This window comes from Rana temporaria, chromosome 7 (assembly GCF_905171775.1).
Source record: "Rana temporaria chromosome 7, aRanTem1.1, whole genome shotgun sequence".
Taxonomy (NCBI): domain Eukaryota; kingdom Metazoa; phylum Chordata; class Amphibia; order Anura; family Ranidae; genus Rana; species Rana temporaria.
Window position 1 is genome coordinate 83045771 of NC_053495.1, and position 20998 is coordinate 83066768.

General features: G+C 39.1%; 1 protein-coding gene across 1 annotated transcript in view; it reads left to right on the forward strand.

Moving 5' to 3' along the window:
- SHLD2 (shieldin complex subunit 2) overlaps positions 1 to 20651 on the forward strand; it is a 46390-nt gene extending 25739 nt beyond the window's left edge. Inside the window, exon 2 of the mRNA XM_040359607.1 lies at positions 18836 to 20651. Coding sequence (XP_040215541.1) covers positions 18836 to 20458 — 1623 coding nt within the window. The 3' untranslated portion in view covers positions 20459 to 20651. The remainder of the gene's footprint in view (positions 1 to 18835) is intronic.
- Positions 20652 to 20998: the final 347 nt, after the last annotated feature.

Consider the following 20998-nt stretch of genomic DNA (forward strand, 5'->3'; position numbering starts at 1 on the left):
TAAATAGTACAAAAAAACTTGAAGAAGTCCCATCGTTAGCTGAACGAGATGAACATTTTAAAAGTTGAATGGTCTCAATAGCTGAAAGTATGCAGAAGTTACGCAGAGCCAAAAAACGTACGGAATAATAAAATTAAAATTAAAATTAAGAATAATAAAAAACGAATATCAATACTGGGAATGCTTATTGAAGCATTCCCACTAACTAGACAATGCATTTCCTGAGGAAAATGCGAGTGGGAATGCTGAATTGCTGAGCCCGCACAAAAGCCATTCACCATAACCACTACAGTATCTTTAGGACATACAAGCAGTGTTCCTTCAGTACTTATAAAGCCTAATATCACACAGCTCCTTTCTCTATCTGCAATATAGAGAGTGTCCTGACTTGCCTGGTTGCCCCTCCCCCCTCAAGAGGCTTTCTCCACATGAGGTGGGGGAGGAGGACTGCACTGAGGTAAGGAAAGCTATTTAGGGAATCAAAATACCATTAGAAACGCTTTCATCCACACACAAAATCAGTTATCGAAGCCTTCAAACAAAACGTAATAAATCCACAACCGTACATGCGATCGATACAGCGACTTCACCGTTTGAAACACAAGGCTTTTGTGAACAAATCGGTATAAAATTTATGTTGATAAACTTAAAAATCTGTGCATGTCAGCGATTTAGAAAAGAGCGTCTTTGTGTGTTTTGCAGAAACATTTTAAAGTCTTTTTAACATGAGTGTCAATGAGAGTTTATTTGTCCCTCTTGTCCTTTAGAAGCTCCTGGAACTAAAAATAAAATACGTATCACAAAACTGATCACATTGCCTGAAACCAGACAACCATACCTACGTTTTGATATATAAATTGTGTATGACAAGTAGATCTTGTGGGCGTGAGAGCAATTTGTTTCCCCTTTTTTTTAAAGATAACTTTTTTTTCCCAAAACGGCTTTCAGGACAGCACCTGAGAGATATCATGGCTCCTCCTCCACAGGAAACACCTCCACCAATCAAGTCTTTAAAGGGAGGCCTCCCCTTCCACTCTCCAGTTTTTTTGTGTTTCCTCCAGCTGGAGGAACACCTCCGGTGGGGGCCATGATATCTCTCAGGGCTGCCTGGGAGACGTGTGGTTCTCACCCTTACTTTTTTCTTGAGGGAAATGACTCTCCCACTTGCCTGGTGAGGGCGGTCCGTGGGCTCCTTCCCCCTCTTCTGTGCTCGGGGAGAGCCCGTACGCCCGGAAGTTGCGGCCCGTTTTTCCGGCGGAGCAGCGGGGTCCGTGAAACCCCATCGCAAGGCGAGAGGCTCCGGCGTCAGAGGAGGGCCTCAGACGCGTCCTGTATGCAGGAAGTGGCAGCGCTTCCGGGTCGGCGCAGCGTCATTTCCGGCGCAGAGGGAGGAGGCAGGGTCTCCTGGTGCCTTAAAGGGGACTTCCGGTTCCGGGTCAGCGCGGGGGAGTTTTTGAATCCTGGAACCGTGTCCTCATTCAACTGCACGCTGCTGCAATACTCTGCAATGGAGGAGGATACTGCAGCTAAGGGGGCAAGCCAAGGCACCAGCAAGGCTAAGGTAAGGGAAGTGTCCTGCATTACCTTTAGCTATCTCTCTCTTAGGGGGGTTACTTCACCCATCTCCCCCTTTCCCCACCTCCCACCTCCCTGTCTGGTCGGTGTCTATATGGATGTATCTTCCTACATAGGGGTGCCATGGTGGTGATGGTCTTGGCTTGTAGGGCACAGGGGATTACTGCTAAGTTTCCTTAGTGCACCTGGGTGTCAGTTTATTACTGTCATTTTTGTTTTTGAGCGTGCGTGCTTTGTCTTGTCTGTTTATACAGGGAAAAGGCTCTGCTCAGATTGTGAAGAAGCGATGCCCTGTTTGCAAAGAGAAGCTCAGTGATTCTTGGAGTAAAACTTTGTGCAGACTGTACTAAAGAGGTGCTGAAAGAAGCTCCTTCCGTGGGTGGGGACTTAATATCCACCCTTAAGAAAGAACTCTGTACCACATTTCAGGCCTTTAGGTCAAGCCTGGAGGCCAGACCTGTGGAGCAGGCTGGAGTTTCACAAGACCCTTCGCTGGGTGAAAGGCATAACCTCTTTAACCCTTTAATCCAGGACGATTCTCAAGAAATCCCACTAAATTCGGACAGCCAGCGATAGATTTGTTTGCGAATCAAGAGAATGCACAGATCTCTCAGTTCTTCTCCTTAGACAGGAGCAAGTCAGCTGCGGGGACGGACGCCCTAGCACACAGCTGGAATTTCCATCTTTGTTATGCTTTTCCCCCTTTCCAGCTCATTCCGCAGGTCATAGCAAAAATGAAGAGGGAAAATACTACAGTAATTCTGATCACCCCATTTTGGCCCAAAAGGCCTTGGTTTTCTGCCCTTCTACTGATGCAAATCAGACCGTTCTGGCATCTACCTCTGAGACACGACCTGCTTTTACAAGGTCCTCTGTTTCACCGAGACATAAAAAAACTAAGTCTTACGGCTTGGCTTCTGAGGAGCAACTCCTCAGGAGAAAAGGGTTTTCGGCCAGATTAATAGAAACTCTCCTGTCGAGTAGGAAACAGGTCACGAGGGCTATCTATTTCAAAGTCTGGAAGACTTTCAATACATGGTGCTCTGTATCAGGCAGATTTGTAGAAGAAACTTCCTCTATCTTGGAATTTCTTCAGGAAGGAGCCGACAAAGGGTTAGCGGTGAGCACCCTGAAGGTTCAAGTAGCCGCGCTGGGGGTATTCCTAGAAAGATCTGTTTCAGCAGATCCATTAGTAATAAGGTTCTTTAAAGCCCTTGTTAGGTCCAGACCGATAGTGGTAAAGGATTGTCCCTCATGGGATTTGCCAGTAGTCTTACAGGCCATGACCAAGGAACCTTTTGAACCTTTGAATATAGCGTCTCTTAAGTTATTAACGTTAAAAACTGTTTTTTTAGTGGCTGTTACTACAGCTCGCAGGATCAGCGAGCTACAAGCCTTGTCCGTCAGAGAACCTTTTTGTTTAATTTTTTCGGACAGAATTGTGTTAAAACCAGACCCAAGTTTTTTACCGAAAGTTGCTTCGTTCAAAAATCGGTCTCAAGAAATTATACTGCCTTCATTTTGCTCTAATCCAAAAGGAAGAAAGGAAGAAGAATTCCATACCTTGGATGTCAAGAGAGCTGTTTTATGTTACTTGGAAACCACAAAAGCGTATAGACGTTCAGATGCCTTGTTTATTTTATTTTCCGGTGATAAAAAAGGAAAGCAGGTGTCAAAAGGAACCATTGCCAGATGGCTCAGGATGGCCATCTTAAATGCTTATTCAATCTCAGGTCAAGAATGTCCGGAGAATCTAAGAGCTCACTCTACTAGAGCAGCTGCGGTAAGTTGGGCAGAAAGAGCTGGTGCCACCCCCGAACAGATCTGCAGAGCAGCTACCTGGTCAAGCTTGTCTACTTTTGCCCGTCATTACAGACTTGATCTAATGACGGCAGATGATCAGGCGTTCGGGAGAAAAGTCTTACAGGCTGTGGTCCCACCCTAAGGGGGTAAGTCTCGACTGTCCTCTCAGGTGCTGTCCTGAAAGCCGTTTTGGGAAAATGCAAGTTAGGCTTACCGGTAACTTGTTTTCCAATAGGCTTTCAGGACAGCAACAACCCGCCCTTGGTTTTTTCTTATGTAAAGATTCTGCTGTAATACTATGTAATAACTGTCACTTATGTGTTGCAGCCGGGGCTGGAGGTCTCTACAAACAACTGGAGAGTGGAAGGGGAGGCCTCCCTTTAAAGACTTGATTGGTGGAGGTGTTTCCTGTGGAGGAGGAGCCATGATATCTCTCAGGTGCTGTCCTGAAAGCCTATTGGAAAACAAGTTACCGGTAAGCCTAACTTGCATTTTCAATCATCTCCACTCTAAAGGTCACATGACACACTCTAAATCCCTTCCATAGGATTACATTATAACCGATTAAATTTTCTGTAAAAATCGCTAAACGTAAATTGCGTTTTCACAACAACCGTAAAAGATATCAATCTGAAAAGTCATAGCCGGATACCTGAATATTTTGTGACCGCTTTAAAGTTTGTTTGGTGTCTGTAAGTGAAAGTATGAAGGAGCTGAAACTTTTGGCAGGGCATGTGATTTCAAAGGGAAAAAGGATGTTCTCATTGACTTCAATGTTAAAAAAAAGTGTCTAAAAGCTTAATATTTTAAAAAGTATAAATAGTACAAAAAAACTTGAAGTCCCATCGTTAGCTTAACGAGACGCACATTTCAATAGTTGAATGGTCTCAATAGCTGAAAGTATGCAGAAGTTACGCAGAGCCAAAAAAACGTACGGAATAATAAAAATAATAATAAAAAACGAATATCAATACTGGGAATGCTTATTAAGCATTCCCACTAATAAAAAACGAATATCAATACTGGGAGTGCTTATTAAGCATTCCCACTAATAATAAATTTACGGATATCAATACTGGGAATGCTTATTAAAGCATTCCCACTAATAACTAGAAAATGCATTTCCTGAGGAAAATGCGAGTGGGAATGCTGAATAGCTGAATTACTGAGCCCGCGCCAAAGCCATTCACCATAACCACTACACTATCTTTAGGACACACAGCTCCTTTCTCTATCTGCAAAGTATCGAGTATCCTGACTTCCTGGTCGCCCCTCCCCCCTCAAGAGGTTTTCTCCCCCCCCCAGGTCAGTGAGGAGAAATATTGCACTGAGGTAAAGGAAGCTATTTATGGAAAGAAATACCATTACAAACGCTTTAAATTCACAGACCAAATACATGAATTAAGCCTTCAAACAAAACTTAATAAATCCACAACCGTACATGCGATCGATACAGCGACTTCACCGTTTGAAAGACACGGCCCTTGTGAACGCATCGATATGAAATTTATGTTGATAAACTTAAAAATGTGGCCATGTCAGTGATTTAGAAAAGAGCGTCTTTGTGTGTTTTGCAGGAACATTTTTTAGATTTTTTTTAACATGAGAGTCAATGAGAGAAAATTTCAGGGTCTTGTCCTTTAGAAGCTCCAGGAACTAAAACTAAAATACGTATCACAAAACTGATCACATTGCCTGAAACCAGACAAAAATACCTACGTTTTAATATATAAATTGTGTATGACAAGTAGATCTTGTGGGCGTGAGAGCAATTTGTTTCCCCTTTTTTTAAAGATAATTTTTTTTTTCAATGATCTGCACTCTAAAGGTCACATGACACACTCTAAAACACCTTCCATAGGCTTACATTATAACCGATAACATTTTCTGAAAAAATCACTAAACGTAAATTGCGTTTTCACAAAAAACGTAAAAGATATCAATCTGAAAAGTCATGTTTGGATAGCTGAATATTTTGTGACCGTTTTAAAGTTTGTTTGGTGTCTGTAAGTGAAAGTATGAAGGAGCTGAAACTTTTAGCAGCACGTGTGATTTTAAAGGGTCACTAAAGGAAAAAACATTTTTTGCTGAAATGACTGTTTACAGGGTATAGAGACATAAAAGTTAACTGATTCCTTTTAAAAATGATTAAACGTAGATAAAAATCAATCATATAATGTGCCTGCAGCTTCACTTTCACTTTTAAACTGGCTTCATGTTTCTGTGAAGTAAAGAGACACACAGAACAAAAACAAACAAATCCAGGGCAGTGTTTTGTTTTTAAAAATGCATCTGATTGGTTCTGGGAAGTTTTAGACACACAGTAATGACAGCTTAGACCACCGTGAGAAAGCTCCCTGTACTGTGGTTATAAGGAAACAGGCAACCAGGAAGTGTGGAGATCACAGCAGAATTACAGCAACTTCAAAGCAAAAACGAACAATAAGGACATGAAACCGGGACTGCAGTAAGGTAAAGGAAGCTATTTAGATTAAAAAAAAAATTCCTTTAGTGACCCTTTAAGCGTTAAAAAGGATGTTCCCATTGACTTCAATGTTAAAAAAAAGTGTCTAAAAGCTGAATATTTTAAAAAGTATAAATAGTACAAAAAAACTTGAAGTCCCATCGTTAGCTGAATGAGATGCAAATTTTAAAAGTTGAATGGTCTCAATAGCTGAAAGTATGCAGAAGTTACGCAGAGCTAAAAAACGTACGGAATAAAATTAAAATTTAAACTAGAAAATGCATTTCCTGAGGGAAAATGTGCATGGGAATGCTGAATTGCTGAGCCCGCACAAAAGCCATTCACCATAACCACTACACTATCTTTAGGACATACAAGCAGTGTTCCTTCAGTACTTATAAAGCCTAATATCACACAGCTCCTTTCTCTATCTGCAATATAGAGAGTGTCTTGACTTGCCTGGTCGCCCCTCCCCCCTCCAAGAGGCTTTCTCCACATGAGGTGGGGGAGGAGGACTGCACTGAAGTAAAAGAAAGCTATTTAGGGAATCAAAATACCATTAGAAACGCTTGAATCCACACACAAAATCAGTTATTGAAGCCTTCAAACAAAACTTAATAAATCCACAACCGTACATGCGATCGATACAGCGACTTCACAGTTTGAAACACAAGGCTTTTGTGAACTAATCGGTATAAAATTTATGTTGATAAACTTAAAAATGTGGGCATGTCAGCGATTTAAAAAAGAGTGTCTTTGTGTGTTTTGCTGGGAATTTTTTTAGACGTTTTAACATGAGTTAATGACAGAAAATGTGGTACTCTTGTCCTTTAGAAGCTCCACGAACTAAAAATAAAATGCGTATCACAAAACTGATCACATTGCCTGAAACCAGACAAAAATACCTACGTTTTGATATATAAATTGTGTATGACAAGTAGATCTTGTGGGCGTGAGAGCAATTTGTTTCCCCTTTTTTTAAAGATAATTTTTTTTTTCAATGATCTCCACTCTAAAGGTCACATGGCACACTCTAAAACTGTTCCATAGGATTACATTATAACCGATAAAATTTTCGGAAAAAATCACTAAACGTAAATTGCGTTTTCACAAAAACCGTAAAAGATATCAGTCTGAAAAGTCATAGCCGGATAGCTGAATATTTTGTGACCGCTTTAAAGTTTGTTTGGTGTCTGTAAGTGAAAGTATGAAGGAGCTGAAACTTTTGGCACCGCGTGTGATTTCAAGCGGGAAAAAGGATGTTCTCATTGACTTCAATGTTAAAAAAGTGTCTAAAAGCTTAATATTTTAAAAAGTATAAATAGTACAAAAAAACTTGAAGAAGTCCCATCGTTAGCTGAATGAGATGAACATTTTAATAGTTGAATGGTCTCAATAGCTGAAAGTATGCCGAAGTTACGCAGAGCCAAAAAACGTACGGAATAATAAAGGATAAGAATAATAAAAAACGAATATCAATACTGGGAATGCTTATTAAAGCATTCCCACTAATAAAAAACGAATATCAATACTGGGAATGCTTATTAAAGCATTAGCACTAACTAGACAATGCATTTCCTGAGGAAAATGCGAGTGGGAATGCTGAATTGCTGAGCCCGCGCCAAAGCCATTCACCATAACCACTACACTATCTTTAGGACACACAGCTCCTTTCTCTATCTGCAAAGTAGAGAGTATCCTGACTTCCTGGTCGCCCCTCCCCCCTCAAGAGGTTTCCCCCTCCCCCCAGGTCAGTGAGGAGGAATATTGCACTGAGGTAAGGAAAGCTATTTATGGAAAGAAATACCATTACAAACGCCTTTTAATTCACAGACCAAATACGTGAAATACGCCTTCAAACAAAACTTAATAAATCCACAACTGTACATGCGATCGATACAGCGACTACACCGTTTGAAACACAAGGCTTTTGTGAACGCATCGATATGAAATTTATGTTGATAAAATTAAAAATGTGGCCATGTCAGTGATTTAGAAAAGAGCGTCTTTGTGTGTTTTGCAGAAACATTTTTTAGACTTTTTAACATGACGGTCAATGGGAGGGATTTTGAGGCACTTGTCCTTTAGAAGCTCCTGGAACTAAAAGTCAAATGCCTATCACATTGCCTGAAACCAGACAAAAATCCCTACGTTTTGATATATAAATTGTGTATGACAAGTAGATCTTGTGGGCGTGAGAGCAATTTGTTTCCCCTTTTTTTAAAGATAACTTTTTTTTTCAATCATCTCCACTCTAAAGGTCGCATGACACACTCTAAATCCCTTCCATAGGATTACATTATAACCGATTACATTTTCTGAAAAAATCGCTAAACGTAAATTGCGTTTTCACAAAAACCGTAAAAGATATCAATCTGAAAAGTCATAGCCGGATACCTGAATATTTTGTGACCACTTTAAAGTTTGTTTGGTGTCTGTAAGTGAAAGTATGAAGGAGCTGAAACTTTTGGCAGGGCATGTGATTTCAAAGGGAAAAAGGATGTTCTCATTGACTTCAATGTTAAAAAAAGTGTCTAAAAGCTAAATATTTTAAAAAGTATAAATAGTACAAAAAAACTTGAAGAAGTCCCATCGTTAGCTGAACGAGACGAACATTTTAATAGTTGAATGGTCTCAATAGCTGAAAGTATGCAGAAGTTACGCAGAGCCAAAAAACGTACGGAATAAAAATAATAATAAAAAACGAATATCAATACTGGGAATGCTTATTAAGCATTCCCACTAATAAAAAACGAATATCAATACTGGGAATGCTTATTAAAGCATTCCCACTAATAAAAAACAAATATCAATACTGGGAATGCTTATTAAAGCATTCCCACTAATAATAAAAAACGAATATCAATACTGGGAATGCTTATTAAAGCATTCCCACTAATAATAAATTTACGAATATCAATACTGGGAATGCTTATTAAGCATTCCCACTAATAATAAAAAACGAATATCAATACTGGGAATGCTTATTAAAGCATTCCCACTAATAATAAATTTACGAATATCAATACTGGGAATGCTTATTAACCACTTGAGATCCGCGCTATAGACGAAATACGTCCGCAGCGCGGCTCTCAAGTGCCAAGTGGCCGTTTAAAAACGGCCTTTTATGTGCATTACCCAGTGGCGCGCGGCGGGTAAAAACTGTCCCGGCGCATCGCCGAAGACCCGATGCGTGTACCTGGCGGCCGCGATGTCCGCCGGGTACACGCGATCGTCGGTGACACGGTAGGTGACAGCAGGAACGTGGAGCTCTGTGTGTAAACACAGAGCTCCACGTCCTGTCAGGGAGAGAGGAGACCGATCTGTGTCTCTTGTACATAGGGACACAGCATCGGTCACCTCCCCCAGCCACCCCCCTCCCCCCACACAGTTATAACACACCCAGGCTACACAGTTAACCCCTTCCTCACCCCCTAGTGTTAACCCCTTCACTGCCAGTCAAATTTATACAGTAATTCGTGCATTTTTATAGCACTGATCGCTGTATAAATGTGAATGGCGCCAAATTTGTGTCAAAAGTGTCCGATACGTCCGCCGCAATATCCCAGTCCCAATAAAAATCGCAGATCGCCGCCATTACTAGTAAAAAAAAAAATAATAAAAAAAATCATAATTCTGTTCCCCATTTTGTAGGCGCTATAACTTTTGCGCAAACCAGTCGCTTATTGCGATTTTTTTTTTTTTTTTTTACAAAAATACGTCGAAAAATACGTATCGGCCTTAACTGAGAAAAAAAATAGTTTTTTAAAAAAAAAATTGGGATATTTATTATAGCAACAAGTAAAAAAAAATATATTTTTTTTAAATTGTTGCTCTTTTTTTGTTTATAGCGCAAAAAATAAAAACCGCAGAGGTGATCAAATACCACCAAAAGAAAGCTCTATTTGTGGGGAAAAAAGGACGCCAATTTTGTTTGGGAGCCACGTCGCACGACCGCGCAATTGTCAGTTAAAGCGACGCAGTGCCGGACGCAGAGATTTCGCCTGGGAACGAAGGGGGTTTATGTGCCCAGTAAGCAAGTGGTTAAGCATTCCCACTAATAATAAAAAACGAATATCAATACTGGGAATGCTTATTAAAGCATTCCCACTAATAATACATTTACGGATATCAATACTGGGAATGCTTATTAAAGCATTCCCACTAACTAGACAATGCATTTCCTGAGGAAAATGCGAGTGGGAATGCTGAATTGCTGAGCCCGCACCAAAGCCATTCACCATAACCACTACAGTATATTTAGGACATACAAGCAGTGTTCCTTCAGTACTTATAAAGCCTAATATCACACAGCTCCTTTCTCTATCTGCAATATAGAGAGTGTCCTGACTTGCCTGGTCCCCCCTCCCCCCTCAAGAGGCTTTCTACACATGAGGTGGGGGAGGAGGACTGCACTGAGGTAAGGAAAGCTATTTAGGGAATCAAAATACCATTAGAAACGCTTTCATCCACACGCAAAATCAGTTATCGTAGCCTTCAAACAAAACGTAATAAATCCACAACCGTACTTGCGATCGATACAGCGACTACACCATTTGAAACACAAGGCTTTTGTGAACGCATCGATATGAAATTTATGTTGATAAACTTAAAAATGTGGCCATGTCAGCGATTTAGAAAAGAGCGTCTTTGTGTGTTTTGCAGGAAATTTTTTTAGACTTTTTAACATGACGGTCAATGGGAGGGCGTTTGAGGCACTTGTCCTTTAGAAGCTCCTGGAACTAAAAGTCAAATGCCTATCGCAAAACTGATCACATTGCCTGAAACCAGACAAGCATACCTACGTTTTGATATATAAATTGTGTATGACAAGTAGATCTTGTGGGCGTGAGAGCAATTTGTTCGCCCTTTTTTTAAAGATAATTTTTGTTTTCAAAGATCTCCACTCTAAAGGTCACATGACACACTCTAAACCTGCTCCATAGGATTACATTATAACCGATAAAAAAATCACTAAACGTAAATTGCGTTTTCACAAAAACCGTATAAGATATCAATCTAAAAAGTCATGTTTGGATAGCTGAATATTTTGTGACCGCTTTAAAGTTTGTTTGGTGTCTGTAAGTGAAAGTATGAAGGAGCTGAAACTTTTGGCAGAACGTGTGTTTTGAAGCAGGAAAAAGGATGTTCTCATTGACTTCAATGTTAAAAAAAAAAGTGTCTAAAAGCTTAATATTTTAAAAAGTATAAATAGTACAAAAAAACTTGAAGAAGTCCCATCGTTAGCTGAATGAGACGAACATTTTAAAAGTTGAATGGTCTCAATAGCTGAAAGTATGCAGAAGTTACGCAGAGCCAAAAAACGTACGGAATAATAAAATTAAAATTAAGAACTAGAAAATGCATTCCCTGAGGAAAATGCGAGTGGGAATGCTGAATTGCTGAGCCCGCACCAAAGCCATTCACCATAACCACTACACTATCTTTAGGACACACAGCTCCTTTCTCTATCTGCAAAGTAGAGAGTATCCTGACTTCCTGGTCGCCCCTCCCCCCTCAAGAGGTTTCTCCTCCCCCCAGGTCAGTGAGGAGGAATATTGCACTGAGGTAGAAAGCTATTTATGGAAAGAAATTCCATTACAAACGCCTTTTAATTCACAGACCAATACATTAATTACGCCTCCAAACAAAACGTAATAAATCCACAACCGTACATGCGATCGATACAGCGACTTCACCGTTTGAAAGACACGGCCCTTGTGAACGCATCGATATGAAATTTATGTTGATAAACTTAAAATTGTGGCCATGCCAGCGATTTAGAAAAGAGCGTCTTTGTGTGTTTGCAGGATTTTTTTTTAGACTTTTTAACATGACGGTCAATGGGAGGGCGTTTGAGGCACTTGTCCTTTAGAAGCTCCTGGAACTAAAAGTCAAATGCCTATCGCAAAACTGATCACATTGCCTGAAACCAGACAAGCATACCTACGTTTTGATATATAAATTGTGTATGACAAGTAGATCTTGTGGGCGTGAGAGCAATTTGTTCGCCCTTTTTTTAAAGATAATTTTTGTTTTCAAAGATCTCCACTCTAAAGGTCACATGACACACTCTAAACCTGCTCCATAGGATTACATTATAACCGATAAAAAAATCACTAAACGTAAATTGCGTTTTCACAAAAACCGTATAAGATATCAATCTAAAAAGTCAAGTTTGGATAGCTGAATATTTTGTGACCGCTTTAAAGTTTGTTTGGTGTCTGTAAGTGAAAGTATGAAGGAGCTGAAACTTTTGGCAGAACGTGTGTTTTGAAGCAGGAAAAAGGATGTTCTCATTGACTTCAATGTTAAAAAAAAGTGTCTAAAAGCTTAATATTAAAGTATAAATAGTACAAAAAAACTTGAAGAAGTCCCATCGTTAGCTGAATGAGACGAACATTTTAAAAGTTAAATGGTCTCAATAGCTGAAAGTATGCAGAAGTTACGCAGAGCCAAAAAACGTACAGAATAAAATTAAAATTAAAATTAAAACTAGAAAATGCATTCCCTGAGGAAAATGCGAGTGGGAATGCTGAATTGCTGAGCCCGCACCAAAGCCATTCACCATAACCACTACACTATCTTTAGGACACACAGCTCCTTTCTCTATCTGCAAAGTAGAGAGTATCCTGACTTCCTGGTCGCCCCTCCCCCTCAAGAGGTTTCCCCTCCCCCCAGGTCAGTGAGGAGGAATATTGCACTGAGGTAGAAAGCTATTTATGGAAAGAAATTCCATTACAAACGCCTTTTAATTCACAGACCAATACATTAATTACGCCTCCAAACAAAACGTAATAAATCCACAACCGTACATGCGATCGATACAGCGACTTCACCGTTTGAAAGACACGGCCCTTGTGAACGCATCGATATGAAATTTATGTTGATAAACTTAAAATTGTGGCCATGCCAGCGATTTAGAAAAGAGCGTCTTTGTGTGTTTGCAGGAATTTTTTTTAGACTTTTTAACATGACGGTCAATGGGAGGGCGTTTGAGGCACTTGTCCTTTAGAAGCTCCTGGAACTAAAAGTCAAATGCCTATCGCAAAACTGATCACATTGCCTGAAACCAGACAAGCATACCTACGTTTTGATATATAAATTGTGTATGACAAGTAGATCTTGTGGGCGTGAGAGCAATTTGTTCGCCCTTTTTTTTAAAGATAATTTTTGTTTTCAAAGATCTCCACTCTAAAGGTCACATGACACACTCTAAACCTGCTCCATAGGATTACATTATAACCGATAAAAAAATCACTAAACGTAAATTGCGTTTTCACAAAAACCGTATAAGATATCAATCTAAAAAGTCATGTTTGGATAGCTGAATATTTTGTGACCGCTTTAAAGTTTGTTTGGTGTCTGTAAGTGAAAGTATGAAGGAGCTGAAACTTTTGGCAGAACGTGTGTTTTGAAGCAGGAAAAAGGATGTTCTCATTGACTTCAATGTTAAAAAAAAGTGTCTAAAAGCTTAATATTTTAAAAAGTATAAATAGTACAAAAAAACGTGAAGAAGTCCCATCGTTAGCTGAATGAGACGAACATTTTAAAAGTTAAATGGTCTCAATAGCTGAAAGTATGCAGAAGTTACGCAGAGCCAAAAAACGTACGGAATAAAATTAAAATTAAAACTAGAAAATGCATTTCCTGAGGAAAATGCGAGTGGGAATGCTGAATTGCTGAGCCCGCACCAAAGCCATTCACCATAACCACTACAGTATCTTTAGGACATACAAGCAGTGTTCCTTCAATACTTATAAAGCCTAATATCACACAGCTCCTTTCTCTATCTGCAATATAGAGAGTGTCCTGACTTGCCTGGTCGCCCCTCCCCCCTCAAGAGGCTTTCTCCACATGAGGTGGGGGAGGAGGACTGCACTGAGGTAAGGAAAGCTATTTAGGGAATCAAAATACCATTAGAAACGCTTTCATCCACACACAAAATCAGTTATCGAAGCCTTCAAACAAAGCTTAATAAATCCACAACCGTACATGCGATCGATACAGCGACTTCACCGTTTGAAAGACACGGCCCTTGTGAACGCATCGATATGAAATTTATGTTGATAAACTTAAAAATGTGGCCATGTCAGCGATTAAGAAAAGAGCGTCTTTGTGTGTTTTGCAGAAACATTTTTTAGACTTTTTAACATGTCTCTTGTCCTTTAGAAGCTCCTGGAACTAAAACTAAAATACGTATCACAAAACTGATCACATTGCCTGAAACCAGACAAGCATACCTACGTTTTGATATATAAATTGTGTATGACAAGTAGATCTTGTGGGCGTGAGAGCAATTTGTTCCCCCTTTTTTTAAAGATAATATTTTTTGTGGATGATCTGCACTCTAAAGGTCACATGACACACTCTAAACCTGCTCCATAGGATTACATTATAACCGATAAAAAAATCACTAAACGTAAATTGCGTTTTCACAAAAACCGTAAAAGATATCAATCTAAAAAGTCATGTTTGGATAGCTGAATATTTTGTGACCGCTTTAAAGTTTGTTTGGTGTCTGTAAGTGAAAGTATGAAGTAGCTGAAACTTTTGGCAGAACGTGTGTTTTGAAGCAGGAAAAAGGATGTTCTCATTGACTTCAATGTTAAAAAAAAGTGTCTAAAAGCTTAATATTTTAAAAAGTATAAATAGTACAAAAAAACTTGAAGAAGTCCCATCGTTAGCTGAATGAGATGCACATTTTAAAAGTTGAATGGTCTCAATAGCTGAAAGTATGCAGAAGTTACGCAGAGCCAAAAAACGTACGGAATAAAATTAAAATTAAGAATAATAAAAAACGAATATCAATACTGGGAATGCTTATTAAAGCATTCCCACTAATTAAGAAGAACTAGAAAATGCATTCCCTGAGGAAAATGCGAGTGGGAATGCTGAATTGCTGAGCCCGCACCAAAGCCATTCACCATAACCACTACACTATCTTTAGGACACACAGCTCCTTTCTCTATCTGCAAAGTAGAGAGTATCCTGACTTCCTGGTCGCCCCTCCCCCCTCAAGAGGTTTCCCCTCCCCCCAGGTCAGTGAGGAGGAATATTGCCCTGAGGTAAGGAAAGCTATTTATGGAAAGAAATTCCATTACAAACGCCTTTTAATTCACAGACCAATACATTAATTACGCCTCCAAACAAAACGTAATAAATCCACAACCGTACATGCGATCGATACAGCGACTTCACCGTTTGAAAGACACGGCCCTTGTGAACGCATCGATATGAAATTTATGTTGATAAACTTAAAATTGTGGCCATGCCAGCGATTTAGAAAAGAGCGTCTTTGTGTGTTTTGCAGGAAAATTTTTAAAATTTTTAACATGGACGGTCAATGAGAGTGGTTTTGTCACTCTTGTCCTTTAGAAGCTCCTGGAACTAAAACTAAAATACGTATCACAAAACTGATCACATTGCCTGAAACCAGACAAGCATACCTACGTTTTGATATATAAATTGTGTATGACAAGTAGATCTTGTGGGCGTGAGAGCAATTTGTTCGCCCTTTTTTTAAAGATAATTTTTGTTTTCAAAGATCTCCACTCTAAAGGTCACATGACACACTCTAAACCTGCTCCATAGGATTACATTATAACCGATAAAAAAATCACTAAACGTAAATTGCGTTTTCACAAAAACCGTATAAGATATCAATCTAAAAAGTCATGTTTGGATAGCTGAATATTTTGTGACCGCTTTAAAGTTTGTTTGGTGTCTGTAAGTGAAAGTATGAAGGAGCTGAAACTTTTGGCAGAACGTGTGTTTTGAAGCAGGAAAAAGGATGTTCTCATTGACTTCAATGTTAAAAAAAAGTGTCTAAAAGCTTAATATTTTAAAAAGTATAAATAGTACAAAAAAACTTGAAGAAGTCCCATCGTTAGCTGAATGAGACGAACATTTTAAAAGTTAAATGGTCTCAATAGCTGAAAGTATGCAGAAGTTACGCAGAGCCAAAAAACGTACGGAATAAAATTAAGAAGAAGAATAATAAAAAACGAATATCAATACTGGGAATGCTTATTAAAGCATTCCCACTAATAATAAAAAACGAATATCAATACTGGGAATGCTTATTAAAGCATTCCCACTAATTAAGAAGAAGAATAATAAAAAACGAATATCAATACTGGGAATGCTTATTAAAGCATTCCCACTAATAATAAAAAACGAATATCAATACTGGGAATGCTTATTAAAGCATTCCCACCAATAAAACTAAACAACACCTGCAATATATGGGATACACTAGTTGGTCACGTATATGGAGGAATAGTAACTACCCAGAACTTAATAAACTACAACATTTTATTAATTGGGACAGATGGGGAGTAAAGTATATTATACAACTATATGATGGAGGGGTATTTAGGGATTTCCAGTCCCTACGTGCGGAATTTGATCTGCCCAATACGTTTTTTTTTTCAGTATTTACAACTACGACATGCTATTTTGGCGCAGGCTAAAACATCTATATGAGAGCCCACCAGACCGGTAATGCTCATGAAGTTAACTATGGCGCCCTCCAGGAAAGGACAAATTTTGTCCTTGTATAGCGCCCTTCTTGGCCACGTTTCTATGGCGACGTCATTGAAGTGTAGGGCTGGCTGGGGGGACGACATAGGACATATTATGGATGATGAGTGGAATACAATATTAGGTAATGTTCTCAAGGTAACATTGTCGTCAACTCAGCAGCTTACCCAGCTGTTTATTATTCACCGTACACCTGAAAAACTGTATAAATGGCGTAGAAGGGAGGATCCATTTTGCCCCCGCTGTCTAGTGGACAACGGGATCCTTGTGCATATGCTCTGGAGGTGTCCGAAGTTGCAGCGCTATTGGGGGGCGGTGTTGGCCACGGTTAATATAATATGGAACCTTCAACTGCATATGGATCCTAAACTATGTGTGTTGGGGTGGTTGGATGAAGAAATGTACATGCCATATACCTATATTGCTATTCTAAGGGTCCTATTTTTGGCCAGGAAATGGCTGTCTGTAGCGACCCCCACACACACAGAATGGATAATATCGGTAAATGATTCTCTTATCAGGGAACAACTTGCATATAAACACCGGGGTAATTTGGGGAAGTTCGAGAATATATGGGGTCCCTGGCTGGATACCCCAGGTCTAGCACCATTGCGGCTGATGCAAACTGGAATTCTTGGAGACAGAGCGGTAGCGACTATTAGGACGGTGTAGAATGAGCAGGTGAGAAGGGAGTGAGCTTTTTTCTGCCTTGAGTAGGATAGTGGAAGGAAAGGGAGAGGGAAAGAGACGGAAGGGGAAAAGGAAAGAAAACATATATGAAGAGTATACTCAAGATCTTTTGATATAATGCATCCAATATAATGCAGAAGAATATAGGGGTGCTGTATGGACATATATGTGTTCCTGAAGATATGTGAAACCTCCTGATGCGAAATGTAGTTTGTAATATTTTTATAATGTATTTAAAAGTATGTGTCTTCTATTTTTCTCTTGTAATGTATAGTATGTAGAGTATATGTTTTTGTATGTCGGAATCTCAATAAATTTTTTTTTATCTGATTAAACAAAAAAAAAAGAAAGTATAGGGAGTGAAGGGGCAAAAATGCTGCGCCAGCATAGAAAGTGATTAGATACTTCTAGAGGAGGAAAGGGCTATGCTGAAAAACACTGCAAGTAAGACCCTTTTCATATGACATGGACTGATCAGCATGGTATCTGTGGGGATCTCTTGCAGGCAAATGACAGCTCTGGGTCCATTCCGTTTTTAAGAGCGGGCCTGGACAGAGCACACTCTGCTGTATAGGCGACTGGGTGTAAACAAACTCTACTCTCCTTTTACACTCCGCTACCTCTGATCCAATTTGCCTAGATAAGGGATTGATCCCTTTATATTTTTGATGGAGTGGACCGTATCGGAGGTAGGCGGGTATAAACGGACACGAGTCTGTTTACACCTTCCGGTCCATAGGGGTGAATGGACTATCCGATCAGGTTAGCATAAAAAACTGAAGGTAGACTTGATCAGAACGGTTGTGTGAGAGGAGCCTATACATTTAAAATGCCTATCTTTCTACCTGCATTATTTTGATCTCTTCAGCCCCGGAAGATTTTACACCCTTTCTGATCAGATCACTTTTTACAATTTGGCACTGCGTCACTTTAACTTACAATTGTGCGATCATGCAATGCTGTACCCAAACTAAATTTGCATCCTCTGCGGTTTTTATTTTTTGTGCTATAAACAAAAAGTGTAAATTTTGAAAAATAAACAATATTTTTTACTTTTTGCTAAAATAAATACCCACCAAATTAAAAAAAAAAATCTTCATCAGTTTAGGCCAATATATATTCTACATATTTTTGGTTAGAAAAAATCTCAATAAGAATATTGATTGGTTTGCACAAAAGTTATGGCGTCTACAAACTATGGGAAATATTTATGGATTTTTTTTATTATTTTTTTTTACTAGTAATGGCGGTGATCTGTGATTTTTATTTAAATTATTTTTGAAATTTTGGACACATTTTTGGGACCATTAACATGTATACAGCGATCAGTGCTATAATGTAAATGTCACTGGTAGGGAAGGGGTTAACACTAGGGGGCGATCAAGGGGTTAAATGTGTGTTTCCTAGATGTGTTCTAACTGTATGGGGATGGGACTGACTGGGGCAGGAGGCAGGAGTACAAATGATACTGTATGTTTCCTCTCCCCTGATAGAACAGGGATTTGTGTGTTTACACACACAAATCACGGTGCTGGCTCTTGTGCCCACGATCGTGCCTGCCAGCCACGCGCATCGGGTCCCCCGCGATCCCTCTGGTGGCTCTTAAAGGGAAGGATGTACCCATACAGGGGTTGCGGCAAGGATAGCCATTGTGCCACAGTATAAGTACGTGAGCTGGTTGGGAACTGGTTAAACTGTCTTAAACTTTTTAGTCAAACCTCTGCTTCTGAACTTAATAAGCATTCTTTTATTTTCCAGAACTCCAAAACATGTCAAATGAGAGCGCTAGAAAAAATCCTCTTTCTCAGCTTTACTGGACTAAATATTAATCCTAGTGAGAATGCCAGCTGTAAAAGGAAAACAACATCCATGGACACTTTGTATTTGTCAACTTCAGCTGATCAAATATCTAAAAAAACAAAACGCATTGGTTCTTTGGTACAACGTGTGAGTAAAGAAAGTGATGACCAGAGACCACAAACTGCTCCTACTCTTCTAAAGCATTGCTCTGACAAAAACAAGGAATACAATATATTGGCTGTTGTACTTCAGCCCTGTCATGTTAAAGAAGTACAGGCAAAAAAAAGACCGAACTCTGGTTCATTTCCCTTGGCAACAATTGTTGTTCTGGACCAATCAGGAGTCAAATGTAAAATTCTTATGTGGAGGACTGCTGCTTTTTGGAGTTTGGCCTTATTGCCTGGTGATATCATAATCCTAACAAATTTGACAGTTTGCAAAGATAAGTGGAGCAAGGAAACCTTCCTTCAATCTACATTTAATAGTTGTTTCTTTTATTTAGGAAACTGCTCGGTTTTTACCACAGATGAAAATAAAAACGTTGTGGAATATTTGGCTCTGCAGGAGTTACTGTACTATATATCAACCGAACATTGCTACTTACAAGATCTCCCTTCTCATCCTCCTCAGCAACTTGATTGCACACAGCTCGCAAGACTTTCTAAGCTGCAGCCAGAAGTATTAGTACATTCAATATTAAAAGTTGTTGGCATATCCATTCTAAAGGAGTGCACATATAATTTCAAGGGGTTGCAGCAAAATAAAGTAATTTTGACTGTAGAACAAGCCAAAGGGCAAATCGGTACATTCATTTTGTGGGGAAAAAATGTCTCCTGGTGTGAGCAGATCCGCATGAAAAGAGATTGCATCTGGGTATTTAAATATTTATTTTGCAAAAAGAGTTTAATTTCAGGAGATGTAGAGTTACATACAACACCATGGTCATCCTGTGAATGCTTATTTGATGATGACAAAAGAGCTATAGATTTTCAAAACAGATATGAAAATGTATATTTTACAAAGCTATTGAGTCTAAGGATGGTTATTGAAGGTAGATATTCAAGTAACTTTCAGATTAAAGTCAGTATTTCTGAATTCAAGTTTCACATTCCAGGCAATCAAAACATTTGTGTGAACAAGCAAACTTCCATAACCAAGATTCTGAGTTCCCTGCCTTCGATTATATACTCAGGCTGTGGAAATTGCAGAAAAGAACTAAGAATAGACTGTAATCATGTGTATGAGCAGTGTTTCTTTTGTTTACCTTTTACCCAGATTAGACTTTTCTACAGGCCAGTCTTAATGACTGTCAGGAATGAGGGAGATGAGATTTTTGTCCATGTACCATCAGATGTTCTTGAGAAAATCTTCTTAAATATTTCCCCAAATTTATTACACAAACTTGTTTCTGGATCATCAAATGTAACACATGGAGCCATAGTTGCAGATACTTGCCATTCACTTTTGGCAGATTATAGTGAATCATATTTGCTTGCACTAAAAAGTCATTTTTCACTTGATGAAAATAGTGTACCGCTTGAGCAGGCTTTTCATGTACTATCTTTCCTTGTAAACATTTGAAAAGTATCTTCTTCAAAACTTTTTTTTTTGATGGTTGTTTAATTTCATTAGGCTTGCACAATGCTTTCCGCTGTTCCCAGGAGGAAATGAAAAGTGGAAGTGTTGGAACAGTGTAATGTAATAACATGTATGTAAACATTCCATATTAAAATGTGTCAAATAAAAAAAAAACTTATTTAGTGCATCTCTGCAATACATGCATCTCTTCCCCTGTTTTATCGCTGCATGTGCAGAAAAATAACTGTCGATTATGTCAGAACACAATTGTGCTTTTACCTTCCTCATTGATATAGCAATACACTGGGGAGATTTACTAAAACTGTTGCACACAGAATCTGTTGCAGCTGTGCTTAGTAACCAGTCAGCTTCTAGGCTTTATTGTCAAGGCGTAATTGAACAAGCTGAAGTTAGAAGCTGATTGGTTACTATGCACAGCTGCGCCATATTTTGTGTGCACCAATTTTAGTAAATCAATGTATTTTTAGCTTTAAATGCCTAAGCATGTCTAAGCATGTTTAAATGCCTAAGCATGCCTAATGA